General features: G+C 45.2%; 1 protein-coding gene across 1 annotated transcript in view; it reads left to right on the top strand.

Moving 5' to 3' along the window:
- The window catches only part of myo1d (myosin 1D), a 67,343-nt gene extending 50,342 nt beyond the window's left edge, over positions 1 to 17,001 (top strand). Inside the window, exon 22 of the mRNA XM_035146452.2 lies at positions 12,376 to 17,001. Coding sequence (XP_035002343.1) covers positions 12,376 to 12,532 — 157 coding nt within the window. The 3' untranslated portion in view covers positions 12,533 to 17,001. The remainder of the gene's footprint in view (positions 1 to 12,375) is intronic.
- Positions 17,002 to 18,201: the final 1,200 nt, after the last annotated feature.

Genomic DNA, 18,201 nt, shown 5'->3' with positions numbered 1-18,201 from the left:
TCACATAATCTCCGCTGTCGTCTGGTCGTTGTAGTTTCTGCGTCGCGTCAGCGGCTGGAATCAGTTTCTCAGAAAAGCCCTGTGGATTGTCTCTGTGGCAACAGCCTGGTTGTGTCTCCACCAACTGTTACCACTGTCCATGGTGACGGATGAAAAGACCCTGAGCACGAGATTGATTGTGTGTGTCTGTGGGTGAGTGTGTGGATGCGTTTGTGAGTGAGTGTGTAACGAGCCATCGACAGGAAGTTATTAACCCTCGGCTGCCGTCCTCTGTGCGTTTTGGTGCATCGGGTAGATTGATGGTTATGAAGCGATTCGTCGATGGACTGAAATCTGAGTTTGCATCTTTCATTCTGAGTGACAGTATAATACAGTACCCGACTTCTGGTACAGATACAACAACTGTATTTTTATAACCTTACTTTTATATTTTACAAATCTGACCAGACATTTGATGTCAGCTTTTACTTCCCAGGCATCATTTTGATAAATACATAATCCCTTAAGTTAACAACTCCAAATATTTGCCACAAATACCAACCTCATGTCAGCGCTGGAGGAAACGTCCAGTTTATTCCTCTTCAAGATTCAAGAGGTCCCAACGCCGTGTTTGGGCGCCACTGGGATAATCGATGGAGAAACCACTTGTCCCAGCAGCCGTTGATGGTTTATTGCGGAGGTGAAGGTCTTCAGCGAGCGGGAGGATCATCAGCTCCACCTCCGTGACAGATGTTCACGGATTCACTGCCCTCACATCTGTCTTCAGTGACGTCCATTCATACTAACTCTCCTCTAACCTCCACCGCCGCCCCCTTTGTCCTTCTCCGTCTTTCCTCCCACTCATTCTTCCCCTCCGCCCCCTCCTCTCCCATCTCCCTTCACCATGAGTCAGCATTAGTGTGCGGTACACAGGCCTTCATTGATCTGTCCTGCTCTGTTTATGTCCTTGCTCCTGTCCTCCTCTCTGAGGACCTGATGTTCAGCCTCGACCCGTCTCCCTCTGCTTGGAACAGATGGAAGCGAGAGGACGTTAAAGAGTGAATCTGGAATCCAGAGCAGAGAGAGGGAGCGAAGTGCAAAGTTAGAGGTGTTAAAACTGGGAGACATAAGAAGAAGGTGCAGATTTACTCGTGGTGTTGTTTCAGGAGTCACGACTCGCTGCCGACATGTCGGCGTCAGCAGGTGATTGAGCGAGACGAGGAGTTTTAAATCTCTGAAAGACTTTATCGTCTTTCTTGCTTCTGCAGTGAATTTATTACGTCCGCTGCCGAGCTCGTGTTTTCATTGTCGTTCATTTCTCCGTCAGCAGGATTACTCAAAAACTACTCCATCAATTTTCCACGTCATTTTGTGGCGGGGGTGGGACGTGAGCCGGGGAAGAGCGCGTCACATTCTGGAGCAGATCCAGACTTTTCTTTTAGCCTCGGTGGAGGTTTAACCTTAAAACTGAAATGATTTTAAGGATCAAACCAGTGGTTTTCACGTCAACACGTCTCGTCCAGCAACTTAAAATCGACGTCATACAAATTAGGGATGAAGTGAATAAGCATGATAGGTTGCAAATTATTATTCTGACAATGTCCTCATCCTTTGACATTTCTCAAATCTGATTTCTTCCTGGATTCTCTCTCTGTCCAATGTTGTAGCATTTCAATCAATCATATTCTATTTGTACAGCCTATATTCACAAATCACAATCATCTTAACCCTCAGCAAGAGTAAAACAAACCAAAAAACTCTTGACTGAGACTTGAGCACTGATGACTGGAGCGTTTTTATGTATTGGGCCCTGATGTATACAAAGATACTGGTCAGTTTCAATGATGTCACCAAATGTACAGTGGAAGGGTTTGTAAATGGTCCGATCCGGAGTAAATGGTGTAAAACAGTGGTACAGTCCGTTCATTAAAAACAAATCCAATCCACTTGGATCTGTTGCTTTGTGCTGCGGTTGTAGAGGCTACTGAATATTTCTGAATGAAAACAGTTCAGCTCAATAAACGTGTCAACGTGGGTTTTCCTGTCACATCCGGAGACGGAGCTAACATCATTTATTAGAGTGAGATAAAAAGAGAGGAGGGTGAAGTGATGAGAGAGAGAGAGAGAGAGAGAGAGAGAGAGAGAGAGAGAGAGAGAGAGAGAGAGCGCGCGCGCCTTTGTCTTCCTCACCAAGGTCACTCTTTCTGCTGAATCAAATATTTCAGCCAGATAGAAGTGGGCTTCTTTCTTCTCCTCTTTCCCTCATCCCTCCTTCTCTATTTCCTCTATCTCCATCCATCACCCACCTCGCTGGTGCTGCTCCTCCCCCTCCCCCACTTGTTTTTCACTTCACATTCCTCACCCCCTCCCCCCTTCTCCCTCCTTTCTGGGGTGCTGCGGATGCAGTTCCCATGGCAACCACTGGATCCATGTTTTTGTCTGATACAAACGCCGTCCGTTAATAACCCTGCTGGCTGGAGATAATAGCGGCACAATCTCGTCCCAGACCACAGACACAGAGGAGTGGAGGCACAGCGGCGAGTGTGGGGGGTGGAAGATGTGAAAGAAGGACAGAAGGAGGAGAAAGATGAAATGTGTGTGTCTGAGGAGAAGAGCACATGCTTTTATTTTCATTCTGTCGACAGGAGCTGCTGATCAAACTGTGCTGTGTCTTTAACGTCACATATCAGAGAATTACTTTTCTTTTCATTTTCTTTGCATCATGGAGGCACGTGCACAATCCAAAATATTTCCATGTGCGTCAATCAAGGGCTCAAAGAACCCCCCCAAGCTTAAATTATTACTTTTCTATTGACTCAAATGTCTAAAACTGTATTTCACATGTAAGAACTTGTGCTTCTTTTATCAGTTAAAGTACGGTTTGGTGTTTGCAGTATAGTTTCCGAGTTGTTTTTTTCTTCGTGCAAAACTTGTGCCTCCACCAAAAAGGCTCTTTAAGGATAAACTATCTGCATCGTGGTTATATAACCTCGAATTTCAAAATTGCACGCGATCTCACAAACTCTCCAACGCACAGAATCCAGACTTGGACACAGTCATCGTTATGTGTGGAGTCCTGCTCGTCTCTGTGTCGGCACTGGGCTGCAGCCTGGGGGCGGAGGGATGGATGCCGAGTGCAGGCCGGTGCATGTGGGTGTGTGTCTGTGTGTGTGTGTGTGCTGCTGACTGTAAGTGAAACTGTGCAGTATGTGTCAGAGGTTGTGTATGAATGAGAGGGAATATGTGTGTGTGAATATGTGAGTCGGTGTGACCTACTTTTCCGCTGCAGCGCCTGAATTAATGCGTTTCAACCTTCCTCTGTCGGCGTGTTCGTGTGAGGACAAACACTCCGAGCCGATACTCAGGTGTCGACCTCACTGATGCTGCCAAGACGCGTTTCATTCTCTCAAGGAACAAGTGTCGGGGTCAAGTATTTAAAAAAAAAACAAGCTGTGTCGAGACTCGGTCCTGGAAAAGAATCGTCGACAAAATTACTGTAGATTGTTTCAATTTATTTAATTTGATCGTTGATTTTGTTTTGGAAATTCTTCAAGAGATAAAACAAACTATTTAAAAAATATCACTTTTTTCTCTATTTTCTTCAACCTACTAATTCCACAAATGTCTCAAATATATATTTATTTATATATGTTAATATCTCATGAACTGTTCATCTGATCAGCTTCATACTTGGCATGTGTATTGTTCAGGGTCCATGGAAGTGCAGTGTCGAGTTTGGGATGTAAACAGGCATTTGTCTTCAAAGTAAAAGCACAACATTTGTTCCGTTTCTCTAATACTTTATTTATATAAACATATATGTATCTATGCTATAATAAGCTGCTTGCACAGTTATATCATCATGCAGGATAAAAATCTTTCCTTTCAGTCCTTGTGTGTCACCAGGAAACTTCTCATAGTTTCGACGATGCAGTAACACATGAAGTCTCATGACGCAAACAAGATTGAACTCTTGTAATTAGCTTTGACCCTTTGACCCTTTGACTCTCCGCCTCATTTCAAAAAGCCTTCCAACGGGCCGAGATAAGAAAGTGACGCTTTTATCCAAAGTTCACAGAGTTTGAACATGAAAGATTCTTTTCCTCTCAAGTTTAATTGTAAATTATTCGGCGGGGCCGTTACTTCATTGAGCCTTTTGACTTCTCATCTTTTTGATTTTCTGAACGAGTCCCCCCCCCCTTGAACTTTGCCTATTAAACTCCCACTTTAATACAACATTCATTTAAACACAGGCCCTGTCACTGATTGCACAATTAGTTTCTGTCTTATTAAATCAGACGCTAATTACAAACAAATTGCAAATTGAATGAAAGTCTCGCTGCAAATTAGCTTTTTGTGTCATAAACTTGGCCCTCGTTTTACTTTTAATGATTTATTTTGGGAGGATTTTCATAAATACATAATTAAACATATATATGCTGCATATTTGAGGCAGTAATTTCGTCTCCTCTTATTTGTGATTAGAAAAATATTCTCAGACAAAGACAATTAAAGCTGAAGCTAAATGAATCTGACATTATTTTGATAAATGATTCTTCATGTCAAACATCAGCTCCTCACATGTGAACATTTGCTTTTCTCCATCTGATGCGACACTAAACCAAAGATCTCGGGATTCGCTCCTGTGATGGATTCCCTCCACTTTTCAATTATTCAATTAGTGCAGGAAATCGCTGACAGACTCTTTTCCACTTTTTAATGAGGGCAGGGACTAATCGTGTCATTATGTCACACAACTCAACCTGCAGAGGAAGTGAAGCTGCTGCTGCATGAGGAGCAAGATCTGGTCTATTTGAATCTGAACACCGCTGCATGAATACTCATAATACACCTGTGTATATATATTTTTTTCTTTTCCGTATAATAAATATATAATACTAGAAATACTCTCAGTACAACAAACCTCCGTCAACGTCTAACAGTGGGTGAAAATCAATGCAAATGTTAAAAAATGTACAATGTTAAAAACTCCTGGATCTGCCCCCTGAACCAGATCGGCAGCACATTGAATTGGTTCTTCCCGGACTCCTGATTCCACATCCTTCCACCAAGTTCTGTAGAAATCCATCCAGCAGTGTTTCTGTAATCCTGCTAAATGACTCATAACCTCCTCGGTGGATGGAATAAATTACTTCCTATTACATATGAATCATTAATTCTCTCAGATTGAAAACACCCTAAATGCTGCTGTGGGAATCTGTCACCTTTAATTCCAAATCAACCTCTATACAGAGTCTATATATATTCATATTTAATGGTCAAACTGGGAAAGGATATATACATGTGTATATATAGGCACATGCACGCACATGTGGGTGTGAACTATATTTGATCTGCTACTTGGCCGCTGCTGCACCAGCAGAGTAGCTGCCTCTGTATTCCCACAGGAGCCTCACTCTCATACTGTAGTGTACGTGTATATATATATATATCTTATGCACTCAGCATCTTCAGATAGAAGCATTAGTTAAGTGCTGTACAGTTCAGATGATACAGTCGGAGCTCTGCTACTTCACCGCCGCTTCATTGACCTCCACATTTGCCCCATAATCCTCACCCCCCCACCCACCCCCCACCCCCCAAACACACATGTTCCACCCAGCAACAGCTCCGCCATCTCCCACCATGAGGCCAATTATGATTGGCCTCGCACCGCTTTCTCTCTCTCCCTCCCTCCTGCTTCACCTCCTGCTTCTCCTCCCCCCCCTTCCCCCTCCTCCATCCTCCCTTTCCCTCATGCAGCTCCTGCCCTTGCCTCCTCTCCTCATCTCCCACCTGCCATTAATCTCTTCACCTACCGTCTTTCCATCCCGCTTCAGTCTCTGCGTCCTGGCTTTCCGTCTTTGCCTCCCCGTCCCCTCGCCTCTCCTCTTTACTCCCCCACACATCACTCACTCGTTTTTTCCTCGGTCTCTTTGTTGTTCCACCTCACGCAGCTCAAATCCATTTCATCCATTCACTTCTGTTGTTCACGTAACGTCCGGCCCTCGAGTGAATCGACTTTACTGACCCGAGCACATGCCTTTAAACCGGGATCTGCATCTCAGTATGGATATGGACCGACATGGTTCTAGTTTGAAAACGTAGAAGTTTGGATGAAGCCTAAAGTGAAACGTGCGGACCAAACGAGGTCGGTGTCCAAGCCCCTGATGGGGATTCAAGCTGCACGTTCAAACCTTCCCACCCCCGAACAGAAGATGGCGACGTGTCAGTAGATGAGAATAGATGAGCCCTTGATTGATGCATTGATCGGCTTTAATGAACCGAATTGGAGGCGTCGACACTGGAGGAGTGAGCGCTCGTCCTCCAGTAACGAGCGGCTAATTGAGGCTGTGTCTTTGTGTGGTGTTGTGACTCACTGTGTGCCAGCGTATTGATTCACCCGATGTGTGTTTGAGCCATTCAGGCCTGAGATGGTGCCGCGGCCTCCTGATCGGTGAGTAAGGCTCAGCTCGGAGAGAAGAACAATTATCCAGCGCAGGGTCGACCTCCTGCACACACACAGACACACACTTAGCCCTCCTGCTGTGAGTCTATTGTGGCTCCGCAGTGTGCGACCATCTGTGGAGCCGCTGCACTTTCCCCAGAGACACGAGCCGGTGCTTTGTGCGTTTCCCGGTTCAGTTTCATGTCCCACTGATCTTTAAACAGAGACACGTGCAGGTGAGGACTTTGTCCCCTTTTGTTTAACCAAAGCATCTGTGACCTCTGAACTCCTGAGAGCGGTTATTGATAACTGTCAATCACCTGCTGCCCTGAGGGAATAGGGAGAGTCCAGATGCCGCGTGGACGAACCCACCAGTGGTCCGCCCGCATTACTCCGTCGTCTGTTCCCCTCATAGACTTCGGTTTCACTTTAAGAAGCCATAATGTATATTTTATAATTATATGTGCTTCTCCTCGAGGGCTCAATAGGAAGCGGATGTGAGACGTCACTAAACCTTTAGTCACAGCGCTGGGCTGTGAGCTGATTTTAGCCAAATGAGCTCAATCAGTCATGTAATGTTTAATAATAAATACTCCGTTATTAGTGAAATCAGGTTTCTGCTGAACCAATTCTCTTCTTATTCTCTTTTTATTTAATCTGTCTCTTGGAAAGAACCTGAATTTTATGGAAGTGCAAATACAAAAAGAGATCATCAGAATGACGTGTTAAAAAAAGATTCAGCACTCCAAACTTTGTCCAGCTACAGCAGGAGTTGTTTTCAGTTCAGGAGTTTTTAATCAGAACCAGAGGATTTGAAAATAACAGTATAAAATATTGATATTGTAAAATATATATATGGTCAGCGCCTCCATTCTCCCTCTGCAGCGTCCTTCATCTCGCTTGCTGTGCGTAGAGAAAGAGAAATACCAGCCTGGCTTATATCACACAGTGGTTTGATTGTAGCTTGTTTTTACTCTTCATATGTGATCAGACTTCAAACGGAGCATCATGGGAGATTTGGCGACTCGTCCTCATAAGTATAGGACGTCGGCTCAGATGGATTTGAATCCGTTGGCCACTTTTCCTCGGCTTATCCGCTCTGTCTTCTCCTTCGTGCAGAGGCCTGGAGCAGAACTGAGGCTCAGATGTGAGCGTCGGCTTTGCAGCTTCACCTCTGAACTCTTCTTCTCCGTGTTTACTCACCTCCCTTCTTCTGTTTCTGTCTTTTCACCTCGAAACACATTTTTGAATCAATACCTTTTTAGCTGCCGGTGCATTTTAAACTTTCTCTCTCTCTCTCTCTCTCTCTCTCTGTTTTTTTTTTTAAATGACCTACTTGGTTATCTCTCCGGTTGTGAGCTCGGGTCTTTTGTCTGTAGCTCAGAGAGAAGATACCGGCTGAGAAAGAAGAAGGGAAATAAGAGCGGAGCAAAAAAGAAATTATTTAAAAGTAGATGTCCGTACCCGGACTGAGCTGCACTGTCGGGCAAAAGCTGCTTTATGGTACGATTTCATATGTGTGTGACGCTGCTGAGTTACTGAGTCATGGTCCTTTTAAGAAAACAGGTTTGATGCTGAGACGGAAGCACCAGAAGGTTTTCAGTGCTGCACCTGATTCGGCCTAAAAGGAAACGGCTACACACAACAATTAGTAAATCAATGACTCACTTTATGAGAACAAGGACTCTAAAGAACCCCAGGAAATAGAACTGAAAACACCAACCTGAACTTAAAACCATCTCCAACCACAAACCTAACGCATAGACTGTAAATAAAGATGGACGACGCGTCTCCACTTCCTTCCATTGTGCAAACATCAAGCTAAAACCTCCTGGAGATGGTCAATCATGACCTGCCGGCGATTGAAGCTGCTCAAACGTGGACGATCCGCTCCACCTCCTGAGCCGCAGCAGCCCCACAAGGTGGAGATGTTGGTGTAACGTGCACGAGGAGAAAAGCCTCATATCAGTCAGTTATTAGAACAGCATGGTTCTGTCTGCAGTCTGCAGCCCGACCTTCACACCCACAGGCAGGTGCTCACATACATGTGCGTACCTGTGCTTTCTCCTACATGTGGATCTCAGTGTGGTGTCACACGCTGAAATATCGATGTGAGGTGTTTTAAAATAAATAAAAATAAAGTGGCGTCGCTTGGTTGGAGCCGCGTGAGAGGAGGAGATCCACATGGGTTCATCTCCTGCTGGTCTCAGACATATTTCTTTGTGCACATGCATTGTTCGGCTTCTCTTTCATCCGCCCGCCTCACGTTCAGCTGCGTTTTGTCTCCACAGAACCTGAACTTGACTGGTTCCATTTTTCTTGCTCAGTAACCGTCTCCTCACAGATGCAAATATTTGCCTCCTACATCTGTCTCCTTGATTAAATGGGAGCGTGCTAAGAATAGCGATGACGAATTATGAGCCCCCGACGAGCTGTTTATTCTCGAAGCAGAATCCGTTCGCGCTGACGTTACATGTTGCTGTTTCGCTTTCTTTACTCACTGATATTCTAAGAGCAGCAGGAAGGAGTTTTATTTCTTTCATTATAAAGTGACCGCGTCATCATTAGAAGTGAGCGAAGGAAACTTTGATCACGTCCTCAGATCCCGGGTCAGCTCTGCAGAGGTTCCTTCCTCTGCTCGCCACCTGCAGCGCTCATATATCTTTCAGCAGCACAGACCTCGGGGGGAGAGCCAGGTTCTCTGAGAGAGGGATGACTCAGACCTGGTGCTGGAGGTAATCCTGGCTCCTCCGGCCCCAAAAATAGCCCGGACCGTCCTCCCCAGCTTCTTCCCCCCCCCCTCATTCTGGTTTCGACACACTTTTCTTCACGCTGATGTCTCTAAGCACTGTGCTCCCTGAATCGTCTCTGTGTGACTCCTCTACCGCTTTCTTAAACTCTTTCTCGAGCCCCAGAGAGTTTGTCCTCAACTTTTATCTCCACTTCTAAATTTAACTTAAACTCCCACTTAGCCTCACCCCCGCCCCCCTCTCTCCCGTCTCCTCCTATCCTCCGCTCCTCCAAAGACCGAGGATGTACTTTGGGGAGCGAGTGACCTTGGACTCACATGGCATGAAGGGCACAGACTCACAAAGGGAACTGGGGGAAGGGAAGAGGAGAGAATTGATTTTCCAGTCGGAGAGAGGCCAAACCAGTGAAGGACTAAGTCTGCCCTCGGGGCTCCGGCCGGCTGCTGATGGGAAACGCCAGTCAGTCACATTAAGACTCGATTTTCTATTCAGAGATGACGGGTTCTACGGGTTCTACAGGATTTTAGTGGAACGCTGGAGGATTTGATGGATCAGGGAGGAATCTGACGGATATGGATTTTTTTAGGGGCCGATGGTGAAACTGAGAGAGTAAAAGAATCCTGATATGAGTTTTTCTGCATCGTTTATGATATGTGTGTCTATCGATAGTTATGAAGGCCAAATTCAAAGGACTGTATGAGGGTTTGGTTTTAGGGTTAGAATTAGGTTTAGGTTTATGCATTTACTTGTGATGGTTAAGGTTCGGGTTAGGGAATGAATTATGCCAATTAGTGTCCTCACAACTACAGAGAGACAAGTGTCTGTGTGTGTGAGACAGGATGTCAGACTAACCACCAGTTAATGGAGGACAGCTTGTCCAAATGGGGACAAATGCCACGTCCCCGGAGAGCGAATGTCTACATGATTGTGACCTGTTACAAAACGTGTGTGTGTGTGTGTGTGTGTGTGTGTGTGTGTGTGTGTGTGTGTGTGTGTGTGTGTGTGTGTGTGTGTGTGTGTGTGTGTGTGTGTGTGTGTGTGTGTGTGTGTGTGTGTGTGTGAGAGAGATTATTTATACATATATGAGTATATTTCTGTGCATGTGCGCGGTGCAGCCTCTGCTATTTTCCCTGAGACTGAGAGATGTAACACGACAATATACGGACGGTGGAATAGACATAACACACACACACACACACACACACAAACTGTAACATTGGCTGGCCGGCAGCCATGACAGATGGGGGAGTTTAGTGCACAGGGGTTGCCATGGAAACCATCATCAGCGCTACCCTGAGCTTCTCCGCTCTTCATAAGCCGCGACACACACACACACACACACACACACAGACACACACACACACACTGCAGAGGTGTGCAGTGTGGGCAGCACCATCGACCGAATCTGAACAAATCACATGGAATCTGATCTTACATATGCTTCATATATTTTTTGAGATGCGACCTCAGTCTGAGCAGCCATGTGACCCGTGTCGTGATTCAATGCGACTTTACGTCACTCCAGATCGACATTCCTCATAATTTTGTGCAGGAGAAGCGGCGGGGGGGAGGAAACATGGCCAAAACAAACATGGAAGACAGCTGCGATGGAGGTTTTCAGGGAGGTTTTAGAACGTCTGTCTTGTTTCGCAACCGGTCTCCGTTTGAGAGCATCAAGAGAAAAAAGAAACCGTAAACGCTCACATCTGTGGCCTCCATGTTTATCACTGACTTCTTCTCCTTGTTTACATCCAGACACTCACGTCTTGTTGTTCTTAGATGACGTGAACAAGCTACGTGAAGACATCGGATCTAGAATGAAATCTGAATCGAGCGCTGAGGCCTCGGAGTCAGTGTCACAGTGTTTCATGACCTTTTGTCCCAGGTTCAGATGAGAGAGACTCAAAGTGGCAGCTTCTGTGAATTCAGCAGTGATTTGCAGATAATGAATTTGTTTACAAATGACGCAGTGATCAGTAACTGTGTCAGAGAGAAAGTGTGTCACAATGACAAAGAGGTGTGTGTGTCTGTGTGTGTGTCTGTGTGTGTGTTGCCCTCCCCTCAGTCAGACAACAGTCGTCCTCTCGCTCCTCCTCCTCTCGTTTAGATTACGTTACACTTTCCTCTCTCCCTCTCTCAGTTTGAGCCTGTTTCTTCTCGCCCTCTCATTCCCGTCATCGATCCTGTTTAAGAGCGAATGAAGCCGAGCAGCCGTTCGCCCACAGACGCTCTAACTAGATGTGACAGGCGCTAAAAGCCAATCGGCTGCTGCGCCCCGGCCTGGCGACGCCATATGGATCATTCCTTCAACGGCACGTCCGCCTCAGTCCGTCTGTTGTTCATCTCAATTTTCTGACTCTCTTTTCACTTCTCGTGCTGCATCATGATCCTGCACGTGCTCTTCATCATCTTCATCGTCAGGCTTTCTTACAAAATGAACGTTAATCTGGCTTCAACGCAGATCGTCTCTTCGATTCTCTGTCGGCCTCTTCAGACCTCAACTGATTTCCTCCTCCACTGAACAGACCATTTCCTCCAGTGGGGTTCTTCCTTCAGACTCAGTCTCTGACACAAGCTTTTTTATCCTTATATTACAATTTTAATGTAAATTTACACCTTTTATTCCCTCGTCTCTAGATATTTTTTCCATTTAAGTGACACTAATCATACTATTCTCTATCCTACACAGTATAATTTCTCTCTGACACATATTCATACCCTTCCACAGTCATTCATCAACGTATTATTCTCCTCGACAATTTCCATGCACAATAGTTTTCCTTATCATAATAATACTACTGCACAGGGGGGAAATTGTATGTGTGCGACTGAGTTGGACAAGTGTGATTTATGACCCTGTGTGTGTGTGTGTGTGTGTGTGTGTGTGTGTGTGTGTGTGTGTGTGTGTGTGTGTGTGTGTGTGTGTGTGTGTGTGTGTGTGTGTGTGTGTGTGTGTGTGTGTTACTGTGAAAGAATGAGGGTTTTGTGAGATTATGATGAACAAGTATGATTTATGGTGTAAACAGCCTCACACACACACACACACACACACACAAATGTCACTAATGGATCCGCATTGTGTATTTCAAGCTTTTGAACTAAACCGACTAAATATAATGTTAAATTGTAATCGATTATTCTCTAAATGTTCGTTGCCAAATGTCTCACGTCCTCCGTCCTCCCTGTCCCCCCTCGCAGCGAGAAGAGGAAGCTGCAGGTGAACGTCTCCAGTCCCATCCAGTGCAGCATGAACGGCAGGAAGTGCACCATCATCGTGGAACCCAAGATCAACCAGTCACAGCCGGACTTCACCAAGAGCCGCTCAGGTTACATCCTGGCTGTTCCCGGCAACTGAGATCAAACAGTGACGGCCGATTTCAAAGCAGGCCAAGATGATGATGATGATGATGATGATGATTCACATCTTATTCACTCCTCATGTTTTTTGCTGACATTGTGTGGCAGCAGCTCTTTAGGAGCTTTGAGGTAATTGAACCTCAATCAGCAGAGTCGTGTCAAATTGGACCCGTTTTCTAGATTTCTATGCAATGCCGCGATGAAAAGGAAGCGTTAGCATTATGCTACATGCTAAATCTTATGTTAGGTATAATATGCACTACAACGTGTTGCTCTGTCTCTTTTAAAATCCAAATTTAAAATGATTTGCTTTGTGCAATATAGAGTTTATTGTGGATTGATTATCGTGAGTTGAGGTGAGAGGAGATTAAGCTGCAACTTGCATCAAAGGTTGAGCAGGAATGAAAAATCCCTGCGGCTCCGGATCAGAAGTGAAACCCCAGAAAATTAAATCCGAATACATGAACGATTCTTAAATACCTGCTTTAATTGAGTTGTGGATTTTATTCTAAGGAATAATAATGTTAATGAACGTAACTGAAGACTTAATGAATGGAACTGTAACATCCACTCTTAGTTTGTTAAATGTTTACAATCACATGTGGGGATAACGAGTGAGAATCAAATAGTTCGTTAGTGACAGGATGTTCCGCAGGGTGTGTTGAGCATATCCGCGACATCGCAAACCTGCGACGTACAAAGTGCTAAAATCTGTTAATTTAAATCCTGCGTCTTATAATCTTTCCTGCAATGTCTTTTATAATATTCCTGCACGGCACCTGTACTGCATAGAGTGCACAACTAATACTGAGTAATACTGTAGAAGGACAATATGAAGATTATAACCAAAGCATTACTTTCTACAGGAGGCTTCATGATCTCTAGAGCCTTGTTCACACGACACGGTTTCAGGATCAGTCAGATTCGTGTCTCTTGTTGTTTTCGTGAGTAGTTTGGGGGGTTTCTCCTGGTTCTTGACCTCCTGTCGCAGTGTGAACCCAACGCAACGGGAACAAGACTCCGGATCACAAGGCAGGAAGTCGTGTAGTGTGAACTGGGCTTCAGTACTGGACTCTGAGTGCTGCTGCAGAGTCCAGTAGCTGCACCCTTTGTCTGGTTTGCTGTCTCCGTGTTCAGTGAAAAGCTCTTGATAAACCTCCCCTTCATCAGTGAGAACAGTGAGTGTGAGTGTGACCGTGGGAGTGCGCTCACTGTATGTGGGTCAATTAGCTCCTTCAGCTCGGAGACTTGAGACTCTGGCCGACGTCCGCAACAGTGAGGACGGAAGCAAATCAGACTTCAGTCCTACTTTACTCTAACAACGGGGAGGACTTTCTGTGTGAATGCTGAGACGTTGTCCTCTTGTCCTCTGGTTGCTGACGTGTCTGCGCTTAAACAATATGATCTTTTTCCAATCATCGCAGAAATATATACGCTAGCACAGATGCTGACGAGATGAAGACATCTGACTTCAAACTGTGTGAGATTAATATCCACAGACTAGAGGTAATCATATTTCTGCTGCTCTATCACAAACCAAATTACTGTTGTGGAGCTGACGTCTGTTCAAGCTTTTGAAGAACACAAGAGAAGTGTCCCCTCTGAATCTGCCTGTTTGGACCGAGCTGTTTGTTTCACCTGTGCTGACGCGTGTTGCAGTTTTCTTTCTGAAACTGTGAAAGTGACCTGCAGTGATTGAGCCGCGGCAAATAAAGACCGAGTCCACACAGAACCCTGAAGCCACCGGAGCCGTTCACCGGTTTGTTCAAAGTCCAGTGGAGCTCGGCTCACTTGGCAGAAGCTGAACGTCGATTCGTCCCAGTCGCTGCTGCTACAGAGCGCCGGTCGCCTGCTCTTTCAAACTTTACTCAAAGTGGCCAAATTCAACACTTCACTTCTTTGGGTCCTTTACAACACACACACGCCAAGTGTGTAGCTGAAGTGTGTATGTGTTTGATTTCTAGACGTGTGAGACACCGACAGACAGATTTGTGGAATTAGTAGAAAGATGTTTACACCTGAAAGTGGCTCAGCAACATTCATCCACATGCAGCCTCCGTAGCTTCCTCCCGTCTGGACTCCACGTTCCCTCAAAGGTCAAACGGGATTCTACTGGAAACTACAGTTTCGAACCAACTGGGCAAACTCCATCTACTAATGAAGCTCATGCAACATGGTCGAAAGCTCCAGAACGGCACTTTAGTTATTTCCTCTTTTTAGAACTTCCTTATTGACACTTGACGGATCGTTTTCTTCAGCGACTCTTTCCACGAGAGACGACTCGGCGTCCGGCCTCGTCCAGGACTCAGAGGCCCACTTCACTTCGATGGGAGGGAAAGTTGTTAGCGCTCCGATGGCGCCCGAGTCGAGTCAGAGCGAGTCGTTTATCTTAATTAGTTTGCGAGTGGCCGCGTCCCTTTGAAGAAGCAAATCTCCGCTCTACCTCGCGGCTCTGTGGCGAGATGACCTCGTGCTGTTGTTGGATGAAGGCTCGCTGACGCAGAACATGGCTGTTTGGGGTAATTGGTGCATCGGATTAAGGGAAGTGACATCGGGAGCGTTAATAGACGGTTTTCACTGCGGCTTTGGTGCGGTGGCTGCCTGCGCTCGGCGTGTGTGTGGACGATAACGCTGCCGCTCTCCATATCCCTCTGCATGGTAATCTCCCACAGGGCTCCACTATTCACCGCTCATCATTAGGATGGAGTCCGTGTCACTCCTCACTCCAGCGCTTCTCTCTCTCTTCTCTCGCGTACTTAAAACGAGGGGGTTGGTGAACAAAGCCTCGCTTGGCCTTCTCTCCTTCTCCACTCCCTCTGCTTTCTCTTTCCTCCCACTCCCTCCCTCCTTTTCCACTTCCCTTCCCCTGTCAGATCGCCTGGCTCCTCGCCCGGCTCGGCCGACTCCACCGTCCTGCAGGGCAGTGAAGGTTTTCCTGTTTTCTTTGTTTTTCTGCTGTTGTTATTTTATACTTCAGCCGTCCTGTGCCCAGGAGGCGTGCAAATGGGAAAAGGAAAAAGCACCAGCAACCAGACGAGTCAAACAATAGGAGGATCAGGCAGAAACAAAAACCAGGGAGGAAAGAATAAGACTAAGACGGATTAAGCAGAAATGTGGATCTAAACCCTGTTAAAATACATTTTCTTATTGTTAACAAATCACGAAACGACCAAAACTTACAATGTTCTAGTCTGTGTGCTCTCCTCTGAAATATGTAGAATCAGGTTTAATTTATATATAATATTGAATCATTTTTTATTCCTCCATGCAGCCAGTGACCGGAGGTGTTCCGTCAATCAGTCCGTCCCCCTCCTGTGAACATGATATGTCCAGAACACCTCAAGGGAATTTCTTCTAGTTTGGTACAAAAGCTCAGTTAAAGTCAAAGATGAACTGGTTGAAGGTCAAAGGGTGAAGGTCACGGTTCTTGTGAAGATGACATATCAGTGACACCCAACGTGGATTTCATTACATCCGGCACAAACATCCACATGAACCAAAGGACGACCTGAAAACCAGCGGTCAAAGGTCAAGTTCACGAACGTTCACTAAAGACTCTGGATTAACTGATTAGATTTGAGTTGGTCACAGATCAACGGTCGAGGTCACGGCGGCCTCGCGTGTTTCAGCAGCCTGGAACTGCACTGGCCTCCAGTTTAATAAATCAAAGCTGTTTCCTAAAGTACCTGGAACTATTACAGTAACTAGAACAGGAGGAAGGGACTATTTTCTTCAGCGTATTTATACATATTCGGTGCAATTTGTGGGGTATTCACCGAAACCAGATGGTGTATGTGTTGTTAAAATAAACTATATTACCATGTTCATCATAAGGGAATGAACAAGTCTGACAAAACGTAATATTTGGATCAATTTATTGTGAGTTTGGTCTTTTCGTGAGTTTCGTTGACAGTAAGAAAAATATAGAAAATGTCCAGACTGGTTTTTTTCCTGTGCTGTGATTTGTTTTTGTTGTTTTCCTCATATTGATCATCAGCTTTAAGTGTGAAAATCAACGTGGATCTAATCAAAAAGGGCATTTATGGATTTCAGATGTGAGTATTAACTCGGTGCCACTGTGCTCTTCCCTTCGCTGATCTCTGCAGTGACAGCGTGTCGAGCACATTCTGTCAGTTTCCAGTGTCCATGTCGGCCAAAGGGTGAAAAACTCAAATCCCATTTTCATTTCTATAATTTATTCTGTGGCTTTTGGCAAAAATCTGTATATGTATGTGCACCGTTCATCCAGTATGTGCCTAATTTTATGTTAAGTTTATATTTTGAATATTTGTGTAATATTTCACTACTACGTCCCATAACTATACTGTAATATCCAGACCAAGTCTAAAGGGAACAGTTGTAATATTATTTTGTATAAATGCAGATCATGCATTCCACGATGATCCGTCAAGAAAAATATTTCATTAATCACTTTATCAATAAATTTATTTGCCTCACATGTTGAAATCTTGTCTTTGTGTGTGTGTGTGTGTGTGAGAGTGAGAGTGTGAGAGAGAAAATCCACATGAAGCATCTGGACTTTGTCGTGCAGGGACTGAAGTGTGTTGACTCCAGTGTCCCCAGAGGACAGTCGTACTCTAACGTGAGATGTGCTGATATCTGGGTAGAAGCTCAACGTTAATCCAACCACTGAACAGCTGTTTCCCCGGGTGACGTCCAGACGTTTAAAACCTCTGCAGTCGGCATGACAACGTCGCTTCCCAGCGCCACTGTGTCAGCCCTCAGCAGCTCCGTCAGCGGGGCCGGATAATCCACCGGCTGACGGATGAGTCGTCTCTGCCGCAGTGACTAAGACTGGACCCACTGACCTGGCGGTTAAATAAATGGGAATTAATGGGCAGCGAGTGAAGTGACCCAAACGAGTCCACGTGGGAGGATCTCGGTTTATTGGGAGTAACGGCACTGGTTCCCAACCGCAGGAACATCTACACCCAGGAGGAAACTCTGAGGCCACAGGGTTCAGGACGGGGGGGTGTGGATGAAGATAAGAGGAGATAAGATCTGATGAGATGAGGTACGACAAAGTGGGATAAGATAAAGAATGATAACACAATATGAGATAAGGGGAAGCAAATCACGATACAATAAGTTTTGATTATATATGATAAGATGCAATAAGATAAAATATGATGAGATAACACTGGCACAGCAGATGTGCAGTGTGGCTTTGTCTGAAGTTCAACTGTGGTGAACTTGTGACCCGCTAAATCTGCTATAAGTCCTTTCACCCCGTTTTTATAACATGAAATAAACTAGAGTCCCTCAGTGGAGATCATAACTGCACCAACAGTCGCCTTAGATCCAATCTGCACAAAGTGGATCACACTGACTCTTCTAAATATGTTTGACTTCTTTCATCAAGATCCATGAATCAGAAAATTTATGAAAAAGGAAGTCCTGGATCCTTAAAATAAGCTTAAAACAGCAGAAGTAATGTTTGAGAACAACTCGACAATCAAAGGCAGAACCAAAGCAGGGACTCTGAAGTCCTTTGAACTATCGGGTCACAGGAAGTTCTGTATTCACAATGTGATGAATTCATCCCAGTTACTGGAGAAGTACGTCTGTGACCTACATCTGTAGACTGTCACACTTTCTGTGTACAAAACAAAAAGACGAGGAGTGACGACCTTGAACGATCGGTGC

This window comes from Hippoglossus stenolepis, chromosome 21 (assembly GCF_022539355.2).
Source record: "Hippoglossus stenolepis isolate QCI-W04-F060 chromosome 21, HSTE1.2, whole genome shotgun sequence".
In the NCBI taxonomy this organism is placed as follows: Eukaryota; Metazoa; Chordata; class Actinopteri; order Pleuronectiformes; family Pleuronectidae; genus Hippoglossus; species Hippoglossus stenolepis.
The sequence above is the reverse complement of the archived record's forward strand: the minus strand, read 5'-3'. Positions and strand labels throughout refer to the sequence as shown.